This window comes from Pavona decussata, unplaced genomic scaffold (assembly GCF_977016875.1).
Source record: "Pavona decussata unplaced genomic scaffold, jaPavDecu1.1 SCAFFOLD_95, whole genome shotgun sequence".
In the NCBI taxonomy this organism is placed as follows: Eukaryota; Metazoa; Cnidaria; class Anthozoa; order Scleractinia; family Agariciidae; genus Pavona; species Pavona decussata.
The window spans coordinates 1,237,975-1,250,000 of record NW_028145512.1 but is presented as its reverse complement, the minus strand read 5'-3'; the positions used below and the strand labels follow the sequence as shown (position 1 = coordinate 1,250,000).

At 39.0% G+C, this 12,026-nt stretch overlaps 1 protein-coding gene and 1 long non-coding RNA gene across 2 annotated transcripts in view; both read right to left on the bottom strand.

The window, feature by feature from the left end:
- Positions 1 to 5,847, bottom strand: part of LOC146473020 (uncharacterized) — an 8,752-nt gene extending 2,905 nt beyond the window's left edge. The window contains exon 1 of the mRNA XM_085118754.1: positions 4,364 to 5,847. Within this exon, the coding sequence (XP_084974880.1) occupies positions 4,364 to 5,201 (838 nt within the window). The 5' untranslated portion in view covers positions 5,202 to 5,847. The remainder of the gene's footprint in view (positions 1 to 4,363) is intronic.
- Positions 1 to 12,026, bottom strand: part of LOC146473019 (uncharacterized) — a 31,801-nt gene that overhangs the window by 12,171 nt on the left and 7,604 nt on the right. The window lies entirely within an intron of this gene.

Sequence of the window (12,026 nt, the reverse complement as noted above, 5' to 3'; positions counted from 1 at the left end):
CTCCTACGAAGATCATCATTGTGCAAACAGGTCTTTGGATGAGGGATGGAACTGTCTCCCATTGTAACGCGACCACTGCAAACCTTGTATGTTGAAGAAACAACTATTTCGACCGATCCGTAACCAGGTGCGTCGATGACAGCCGCGCCAGCCTTCAAACCGACACGTGCAGGAGTTTCATGACCATATCAACTTACGTTCCACCATCGCATCGTGCTTAGGAAAATAAAATCTTATCCAAATGAAGAAATATTGTTCGCTTTCCCTCATTGGCTTCACAACCGAATAAGGTTCAAAGCACTCGCGATCAGTTTTGGTCATCGGGAACTCACCTTTGGTCAGTGATCATTACAAATCGTAATGGCCTTAAACCTCCGATGAAGGATTGTCTATAACGTGAAAGAATCAATCCCCTCAGTTATGCCTAATCTTTCACTCTCAGTTCTATTGAGAAACCTTGCAAAAAAAATCGGCTATTATAATTATTACCAGGTCTACAAATTTTCGGTCTTGTTAGAAATGCTAATTTCTTATATAACTTAGAACAGCTATGAAAGAACAAAAAGACCACCGGTAGCAAAACCAAGGTGGCCCTCAGGCCTGTTGCCGACGGAAGACTAACGGTTGAGGAGGTAAGTGAAACGTTTCTTAAAACATCAGCTAATAGATTGATAACTCGAAATAATCTTTTTTCTAAACAGATGAGTTTTATTCTATAAATTATCAGTTTAGAATCTAAATCAGCTCTGTTGAAGCGTTATAGAGCACTCCGAATTAAATATTCAAAACATATATGTCCGTTTTTGCCCAACTATGTGGACAATCATTTTCCTTGTGCCATTGGGAGTTTAAGCGAACCAAAATGAACATCTACCCTAAAATTAACATGACAGTTTTAGAAACCGCAACTCTCAGTTTAATAATCCCGACTGAAAGTTTCGGCGGCTCCGAGCTGTATTCTCCCAGTGCGGAATTGTATCGTAACAGTCAAGAGTTGCTCTCGGCTACTTTCTGCTGACAGGGATCTTACTACATTGTATTTCATTTTATCAGCCTCAGCCATTATCCTACAGGAAAATGATGTTTATAGTTGCCTTTCTTGACTCATTCAAATGAGAACTTAAAAGCTTTTACTGAGGAACGATTATCATACAGAAACCGCAGTCAATACCATAAACACAACTTGCCAGTTGCGAGCAAATGGAGGACTGATGTCTTACCAACTAAAACTCATCTTATCTTCCAAAGGCGTAAATGTAACGGCAGTCAAACACCTGTACGACTTCAATCCTTTATGATTAAAACCGTCTGCGATGTTTGCCAAACGGGACTAAAATCCGGCTAAGTTATTTTATATGTCTACAAAACATGATGTCCCGTTAAAGTGCATCACAGCGCTATCCAGTGAACGAGTGAGATCTAGATAAGTAAGAAAAAAAGCAATCGGGAAATCTGACTGATAGAAATGAAATATTCCCTTACGAATTTTGGTTTACCTCCGGTATTGTCCTCCTTTTTTAATATATATTTTTTTTTTTTTTAAACAACATTTCTTATAGATTGTCAGTAGCAACTGAAAGGTATTATTCAATTATAAAACAAATGTTAATATTAGCAAACTAGGCTTTGACGAGTAACAAAGGCACTGTGTGTCCTGATCAATGCTTTATGTTGTATTGTCCATGAAAAGACAATAAAAAGGCGAGTGTTACATTTTGAAAAACTTCAACCAAACATTTTCACAAAAGATCTCAAATAATGAAGAGTAACAGAGACGGAGCAGCAGACATATTCGCCGTGGGGCATGGATATTAGTGCGCTATTGCTAAATGCTCTCACTGAGGTTTATATACGGAAGTTTGCAACTAGGCAAACATTTGAAATTCCTTATTTGAATTCCTTTATTTGTTGTTCATTTGTCTTCCTCTTCAGAAAACTGATAACTAAAAAACCTTTTCATAGACAAGGGCACCAGGCAACGAGAATATTCAAGAAAAATACTTCAATGCCTTTGTTTAATTTTGCCGGTGTCCAAGGCAGTTTGCGAGCCTTTGAAATGGATACTTGTGTACGCTAACATATAGTGTGATCTGTTCGGATTATATGATGCATCTGAATTTTCAAATCGTGCAGATTTTTTTAGGTAACAAATCCTTATCCGTCCCGCGAAATAAATCCTTAGTTATTTACAAGCTGCTACGGCCGTCCCGGCGAAAATCCGAGCTGCTTTATTTGGCTCCCTTAGCGACATTTTTTCGTCCTTCGAAAACAAAAAGGAATTAATTTTCCCACGTTATGAAAGTTTTAGGTGACAAAGCACCAAAGAAGACGTGACTAGTTTTCTTTCAGTCCAGTGCAGTCCGAATACATTAGGTAATTTAAACCTTCCAAACAGATATGCCGACTGAAATACAACCTCGTTCCCAGGGTTTCTCTTCTTCACGTCCCACAACCTCGTTCCCAGGGTCTCTCCTCCTCTCCTCCTCTCCTCTCCTATTGCCTGCAAAAGGCCTTGAAAGCAGGTAACAAGTTATAATTTTAAGAAAAATACAACACTATTTTCTTTGTGTTATTTCAAATTCAATTCAATTTAAAGTAATTGAATTGAATGACATTGAATGTACGAGGAAATATGGTGTCCATTTGGCAGGTGAGGTATAACAGTCGCTTAAGAGGTATCAGACATCTGAGGCCGATCTGAGGCTGGTGTCATTTTAAAATTAATCCTTGCTCTCGCAGCAACGCTTTTTTTTCACCGAGTTTGAGGTTCTATGTTTAGTCAACTGATGAAGAAAATTATTACCGCGAAGCGTAGCGTGGCAGCATAATAATTGTGATGTGCGGGGTATTTTCAGTGGCTTAGTTGCTCGATCATTGGGTGCAAACATTTTTTAATGCCGAATCTACCATAAAATTTGCTTTGATGACCTTGTTTCCATTAGTCGCAGCGAAGGGTATGTATGAACCGATCAATGTAGCTATGTATGCAATCGAATCAATGTAGCTATGTATGCAATCGATAATAATAAACTTTTAGTCGTCGCGTTATATTCCCAGAAATCGGTGACTCAGTGAGCGGTTTAGTGATTGGTCAAAATACATCAGTGATGTTCTTTACCATCACGTGACAGATGGTATCATGATAAAGCTTTTTGAAGGTAGTATGAACAAGTTTACTTGTCAGTGATTTTCCGGCAATACCGGATAGAGACCAATGACGTCACACGATCAGTGGGAAGTGGTTCATAAGTGCAGTTGATATTGCGTACACATTTGATTCAGTTATATATATTAGAAATTTTATATTTTTTATTGCTTCTACTTCCTTGAATTTTTCCAAAATATCGGAATGCTGGTCATTAAGTGTTTGAGGACCTTGACTGGCTGTATATAAATATTGTGTTTGGGTAGCGAACAGTTTAGTTAAACTGATAAAAGCGAGAACTTATCTTCAATATAACTTTTCAACTTTACTTTAACTCCTTCCTTCTTACCGAAACTTTCTAATTAAACTACATGCCGTTCATTCTGTCAGTTATGACTTTCAAATGGCAGCCCTTTACTTTTGTCAAAAATTTCTCTTTATGATAAATAGTTGGAGCATACTTGAAACTGTCAGCGCTTTAAATAAAAGTATACTCGTGAGTCGAACGTGTCACTCGCGATTGTCATTTGTGCGCAAAGTTTACGCGAATCACAGGAGACATAAGCAGTTATTTACCGACCAGTCTGATATGATACGCTGTATTTTCATAAACCTGGCTTTATTCAGCTTTATTTATAACTCTCTTTCAGTCACTGGCCTCCATACTCTTTACGTTTCAGTGTTAACGGGCGATAAATTCGAGAAAATCATTAATTACTGAACACATTTGTACGTGGCAGATCGGCGGTTTGCACACAACTGCCTTCTCAGAGTGCTCTTGTGCAGCTTTTGAACATGCAGTCGATGCTCCACTTTCAATTCTCTTCGTCCCGTAACTGCTGTTTGCCTTTTTCAGTGACCGGTTTTACTTTTTGCGTTACTGACATCAACTGAGTCGATGGCCGTTACAAAACCGTTTCTACAACGAAGTCAAAGTACTCTAAATAAAATATCTTGCCATAATTGCTAAGATAACCTGTTATTACACAATACAGACCTATCGGAGTTAATGAATTGATTAGTCGGCTTACAAGTAAGCAACGAGAGAAACATGAACGATACCAAATGTCAGCGTAATTACAGTTGCAAGCAACTCGTTACTGATGTATAGGGAGCTTCCTTTGTTGTAAGCTGTGATCGGGGTGGTATGTAAGGAGGAAGGGTATGATCGCGGGTTAACATAGTTGGGATTTGTTTCGTACAACGTGATCATCGTACCTTGAACTTTCTTCTCAACTTGCGTACAGGATCTTCCTTCCACAATCGTCGTATTGTACCGAGCACGAGTTGTCACTTCAAAATCCTGTTCATTGATGTCTTCCAGAGAGATTATGTCTCCATAATATTTCTTTGTCTCTCCTGTTTTCTTGTACTTGACCGTGGTATTCAGTTCAACCAGATTCCTGTCGATACCTTCTCGCAGTGTTTGTTGTGTAGATGAGTCCGCGAGGCACCGCTGTCCGCCATCATTAACCAAGCTCTCTTCTTCATAAGTAACCCTCACTGCTCTCTTGTCGGGTATGGTAAGATAACTGCGGTACATTGGATATCCGCTTCGATACACTGGAGCGTAGCTCAGAGCATAGCGGTACACAACGTAACCGACGAGAACTTTCTTGTACGCGCTTGACCGTGAACCAATTTTAGTCTGACTGACGATAACAGGAGAGCGGACTGTAATGGCTTTGATCGGTGTGTACTTGGTGATTTTATGTGTGGGGGTGGACCGTGATCTTGAGCTTGAACGGGAGCGACTTCTGCCTCGTCCTCGGGAACCTCCCCGGCCTCGTCCTCGGGCCGCTTCAGATAAGTCCACCAACACAATCGCGGTGATAAAAAGAAGAAGAAGCACTGTAGAAAGACGCATCTTCAATTTAGACAAAGATAACTCTTCCTTGTTCTGTTTACAACTGTTTGGTTGAGTTTTTTCCTCCTTATGTGTTCCTTGTTTGTTTGACGTGAAGGATGTGACGCAACGCCGCCAACAATGCGTCATTCTGATGACCTTATGATCTTGACCGCAAAATTCCTGCTGAGTTGGGCTGAAACGTTGCATTATTAGCTGGGATTATTAACACCCTCAAGAAAGCTGTTCTCCCTTTCTTTATATAAATAATATAATGCTACGTCCCGTAGTGTGCAGCACACCTAAAGCGATCAATCGGCGAAAGGGGAGATGTAATAAATTTACAAATTGTGTTTGGTGGCCGCGTGCTTACAGCTGTGCTTAAAGTCTTTCTATGCCGTAACGTTTTCTTTTACGAAACTTTTACTTTTTCCGCTTTGGAGTTGCGGTGAACGGTAGTAGGAATGGTGATTTACTGAAGATATAAATTCATGTTTGACAGAAGAGAACGTAAGCACAACATTGCATTTACTTTCTGTGTCTTAGAAGCCAAAAAGGTGTACACCAGATACCCGCTTAATACGGACACCCGGATATTAGGCATAGTCTCGTTTGCCCCAACAAAAAGCTCATATATTTTCTCTAGACTGAAACCCGGTTACTGTACGGACAACGGACACTTTTCTGCGTCCCGAGTGACAAACTGCCAAACATCGCCAACCCCGCTTTACGGACGCTATGCACTGTCCATTTTCATTTCGATTAATTGTCACAATTATGTGCTAAAGCAGACATTGTACCCTGACATTTGTATTATAGTCCTTTACTGAAAGAAAGTTTTCTGCTTATTACGCCTGCAAAAAAATTCACTTCCATGGCCTTTTGCTGCAGTCATTGCTTGTAGCCTTCTTCCTCTTTGACGTATATACTTCAGTAGCTACTGGCTATTTTAGTTTTGCTTGTAGGTTGAACTTTGGGCAGTTTAGTGATGTCCTTAATTCATACCAATACCGTCCAAAACTTGGACAAAACTTGGCGAAATCATCAACGATGTGGAAATCGATTGCAACACACTTGCTCTGATAAAGTTTTTGCTGGGTGGTAACCGTCAAATAATAAGATTTGTTGGTCGATTTCAGTCAATATTAACAGTGATATGATATTTGTTTTTCATCAATTTTCTAAGCAAAGGTTTCCTTGGGATATTAGCAACAGCTTCCAGCCTGCAGTTTCAAGAGCATACTAAAAAAAAAAACTTGCAAAACATAAGGGTACCTTATCATAATGCTGACCAAAGTCTTGGCGCCTTGTTATACTGGGAAAGGTTACAACCGTACTGGACCCAAGTACCAATTGAAGCTACTGCGTGCATAACCCCACAGCTCAGTGCCAGGCATACTCGGATTTATCCTTTTTTGCTGGAATACTGTTTTACCAACCAGTTTCATCCCTCTTGCATATGCCATTGGCAGTACTACAAAGTTTTATTCACAACCTGATTCAAATACAAAAGTAGTTGTAAGCATGAACTTATGCACTGAGGTGAGCACAAATTATTGGTATCTCGTCCATATTTGAGACGTTGGGTGACATCAAGAGAGGATAAAATCCTCTCTTGATGACATGCAGCAGCTTGTGAAATCCGCTCTGTTTCCATGGTAACCAAATGTGCCCGGTATCCCTGCTTTCTACAAACGACTCGTGCGCATGTAAATTTTGAAAATATCTTGAAAAATCACTTGTGGACGTTTAGTTTGAGTAGTTTAACTTGGTAGTTTAAATTTTTACGTTACAATCGAAACACAAAATACACCCATTTAAAATCAGAGGCTATCTTTCAATATGTAAATTGTACCCTTGGCTACACTAGAAGGGTCAAGAAATGCAGTTATTTATTTGGAATTAGAAACTTCAAATATTCTGTAAAGATGGTAAATTAAATTTTAGCAATAGAGATCTAAAAAGCCACATAAAAATTTAAAAAGGCATGCAGTCAAACGAATGAATTTGTATAATTTAAGGTTCCAAACGCATATTTAATACTGCTAGACTAATTAGAGGGTAATTATCATGGGGTTTTTTATATCTTTTTGTTAAAAATGATGAAATAAGACCTTCAATCAGCTGCCAAATAATTCTAGAATGACGAGAGTAAAGAAATCAACTCAATTCTTGAAAGGAACAACTCGTGGTCTGTTCTACCGCATTTTGGAAACAAAAATGCGAGAGCTTAAAAAACATTAGCCTAACATTTTTCAAGTTTTAATCCATACCGTCCTACTCACTCTCTCTCTGGCCAGAGGCACTAATCGACAGTTTTATTGCACTGAGGTGATAGTATATAACAAACATGACAATTATTTCGTTGTTTCTGCTGACAGACAAACATTTTTGGGTTTTGAAATGACAGCAAATTTGCGTGATACTTCCCCTTTTAATTTTCACTTTAAAAGTCTCGAGTTTCAATTTTCCCCCAAGACTGCAGCGCGCTTCTGACGGCTTAAAATGATCACCGTTTGAAATCGTACGGAAGGTGTTGGCTTTGATGCAAACCCATTCCAGTAAAATAGACACTGAAACACAGGTAAATTAAACTATTTTCGTTAGATGATTTTGATCAGCTATAAAGCGGTTGGATTCCCTACGTCCATGATTAGGCAGCGAGTTAGGATTTGACGCAGTGAAGTCGTAATTCATCAGATTCTTCAGTATTAAAGCGACACTGTTATGGGGATTATATATCTCGTTTCTGGTGAAACATTTGCCATTAATATCTTCGATTAGGCTATCCTTTTTTTCTCCGTTTACCGTCGTACGAACGAGCCAGATTTTGGCAATTTCCAAAAAACGCGATAGCATTAGAACGGTTCCCAGCAGCAGCTGAAAGGTAAACAGGTAGTGGACTTTACCAAATGGAACTTATTTTACCGCAAGTTACCGAAAGTATTGCCCCTCGCTACTTTCGGATTTTTTGGCGATGCCGTCCGGAAGTCAGTCGTTAAACTTGGACTGTTGCCCCTTCAAGGTACCTAAAACTTGTATGGTAAGTTTAAATCGTACGCATAAGTTTTACTGAAAAAATATTCATAAGTTAACAAAGAGATCAGTGTTTGGCCAGGGAGTTTCTTTACAGATTACAATACGTTTTTCGTAATTTATGTTTTGACTTAAGTCAGGTTAAGTATGAAATATCTTTGCTTTCTGCGGATCGCTTCCTTCCGCGGCATTTACCAACAACTATAAAATTAAATCGTGCTTTTGGGAGCATTGTGTTATTTAGTATTCATATGGCTGCTTTTTAACTATGAAAGTTTCAACTGCTGCCTTTGTCATTTTTAATTTATTAGTCATTTTATATATGAAGTTTTCTTAACTTATCATGTTTGTTTCTTTCAAAATTGATCTTATCTGCATATTTAGTTTTTATCATGAAATAGTTTTTTGAAATTTTGCTTAATTTTATCCTTTTATGTGTCCCCTATTATTAGAAGGATTCTTTCCTTCCGCTAATCTTTTGTGTCTGACACAGAAATAAAGTTACGTACTTACTTACTTGCGAGCTCGGACCACAACTTACATCTTGATTTCGTGACCACAACCAGGTTTCCAGATGATGTTAGGTTACTACGTCTTCTTGTCTCAGACTCCGCCCGACCGACCCGAAATTTTGAAACAATATCGACTATGAGAATGATGATTATTCAAGAAAGTGACGCAGGCATACTCGGAAAAAAGAAATCCGAGTGCTCCTATCAGGAGTCGAACCTACGACCTTCCGATTACTAGTTTGGATGCTCTACCACTGAGCTACAGGAGACTCGTGGGTGCTAAGGTCATTAAACTAGGTTCATGGGACAAACATCCTGCATACTGCTAGGATTTGAATGTCGAACGTGTAGTATATGAGAGAAATGTGATGGTATATTTCCAGCCTGGTGAATGAATGAGAATGATGATTATTCAAGAAAGTGACGCAGGCATATCGACTATATTTTTTTTCAGGCTTTCTTTTCGCAACTGCTTAAAATGCGTACTAACTGTGAGGATCTTTCTTCTATTTGATCTTGCCTTCACGGGTGTATTACGAGCTCGCAATATGACCAGCTCCCAGTTGGCTTGATAGCTCAGTTGGTAGACCACTGCACCGGCATCGCAGAAGTCATGGGTTCAAATCCCGTTCAAGCCTGAATTTTTTTTTTTTCAGGCTTTCTTTTCGCGACTGCTTAAGTTGCGTACTAACTGCGAGGATCTTTCTTTTATTTGATAAACAGGGAAAAGGGATGCAATGGCCTTATCAATGAGATAATCTTGGCCGTATTTATCTTGGTAGACAAATTATTCGTCAGAGCCCGCTCTGTTATCACTGGACCCAAATAACCTGCAGCTCCATTGTTTTTATGTCCAGCATCATTGTTTTGTTTTTTGTTCTTCTGCTCTTTCGACCAATAATGTCAGTGAGACGCTGCAAACGGTGCAGGTCGCTCCACATTGGTCAAGACGCATGAAACAGAAGCACTTAGCACTAAGGCTTTGTGTCCCAACTTGTTCCTACAATTCGACTGTGGTCATCCCTGTTCCCACCGTTTGTTGCAGTGTTTTTCATTTCGACTGCGTTGTTTTTTTGTTTTCTGAGTCGGCGCTAAACGTAGTAGGACGGCTTAAGGAACTGCTGTTTCCGTTTTCGAACATCATTTGGCTGTAGCTCCGTTTTCTTGTACGGCTTTCTGATTCAAAAACTATCTGCACCTGTTGGTTTTGGACTGACTTTGATTTGTGATAAATAGGGACCTAACGAATGCACGACGGCAACGCCAACCGACAAAAACGTCACTTAGAAATAAAATTTACGTTATCTGATCTAATTTGTGGTTATTCCAATGCGTTCAACTCGAGCAATGTGAACGAATTAGTCGAGTTATTATTAGTAGTAACGACGTTCAAGGCCAGAAAGAGAAAGAAAAATTCACCGTCTTGTGCCCACGTTCTCCGTAAAACTTTGAATTTGGTCATTTCACGTCGTTGTCTTGCAGAGGAAGTCAAAGAAAAGGGTTTTTTTTAACTCACGTAAAGAGCCATTATTTTGCTCATTAAACCTTTTGTCTTCGTCGTCGTGTGTTTGTAAGGTCCCTATAGCCATCATGTTTGGGCCCCATCCATACTAATGCGTTTTCGTTTGAAAAAGCATACTTTTTGATGCGTTTTCGCCTATCGTCCACACTAAACGCCCAAAAGCACCGATAAAAACGGAGACTTTCGAAAACGGTTTCAAAAGTGAAGACGTTTGAAAACGCATCGTTTCTATTGTGGACAGGTGAAAACGGAGACTTTTAAAAACAGTGACGAAAAACAGAGGCGTCACATGCAATCGGTTCCAGTCCAAAACGGAGCATCTATCCAAGATGGCGGATGGTCTTGTGATGCTAACACATGCGCAATCCTAGGTTCCAGTCGTTTTCATCGTTTTCGAGCGTTTTAGTGTGGATAGGCGAAACCGATACGAAAACGCTAGTGTGAATGAAAATAGTTCGCTTCGTTTTTGTCGAGATAAAAACGGACACTTTTGAAAACGCTTTAGTGTGGATGGGGCCTCTCAGTTCAAATAAATTTTCCCCCCAATATTACTATGGGGGCTCTTATAACCTATCCCTCTCGTCAAGGTTTCATTCGTTTGCTGTTGTTTTATAGTCTCCATATTTATCTTGAACAGATGCATTAGGCACCTGAGACGAATTATGCGTCTTTCAAGATAAGGATGGTCATTAAGTTAATTTTCAACTAGGAAAGAATATCCACGAACCTAGGAACCTAGAACATATTATTTTCGGTTGACGGACAAGTTTCCTTTGGAGTCAGAGTTCAAAGTGTGAATAAAAGAGGGTATTTTAAAGCCGATACTACAGACGAGTAGAAATGTGCAGTTGCTTTCCACAATTTAAGGCCGGGAAAAGTAGTTAATTCGAGTTATTTTATTACATACAAATTCCTCCTTGAGATCAGCCAAAATTCGCTGTCTCCCTATTTTTTTTCTGCCATACTTTCTTCGAACATTTGTTTTGCAAATGACAGATAAAGGCTTAACGACAGCCACTACAATTCATCTCACGTGTCCGATTGCCATTTTCTAGGAAAATTCTTAAAGACGTTAAAGTCCCAGTGAAAATGGCAGTAAATTATACCAAAATAAAAAGTAACACACTTTACTATGAGAGATGAATGGTCGTTAAGTTGAAAAGGGAATATAAATCCGATTCTTTGTTGTAATTTGAATCAGTTGTACCTGAAAACGGAAACAGTACATGCAAAGTTTACATTGGCCATTTTTTGTGGCAAACGTGTGGAGCTTGTTTTCCCTCTTTGGTCAACAATGAAAACACCGAAGAAAAGATTTATGTTTGAAAAGTTTCTTCCTAACTGGTTTTTCTGGCGCGTTTTCTTTTTGCAGTAATTTCCACCAGGGTTTTTCCACAACTATTTGTTAGATGTTTTTCTGATTAATTATCTATTTTTCAGACATGCTTGGTTCACAGCCCTTGAAAATTGGAAGTGTCCTAAACGAAACACACAAGCAGATGGCAAACGTCCAATAAAAAAAACTCCTGCAGAAATACTCTGAAGAGAGTGTTAATTGAAAACAGTGTTTTCAAGGTTTTCAATACCTAAGTTTAATTAAGAACTGCCATCTTGTCTTTCTTGGGAACTATCTATTTTTAAAGACTATTATGATACTTAATCATAAAGACGAAATCCTACTGGCTCTTCTATCTAATGCTAGAGGCGCTATTTCCCAAAGGACACGAGCACAGACTTAGAACGTGATCACATCCGCGATGAAACCATATCTTATGCAGATTCTATTTATGAGCGTATTTTAATTGTGTCATTCACACTTGGGAATTACGTTGTTATTTTGTTTGGGATGTCCCCGTAATGTTGGTAGAATTTTATGAATAACAATGCTTTTCTTTCTTTGGAGTATTGTTTATTCTTTGTTGTTTTGATGGCTCATTTACTCTGGCTATGAGCCAGTATACAGAG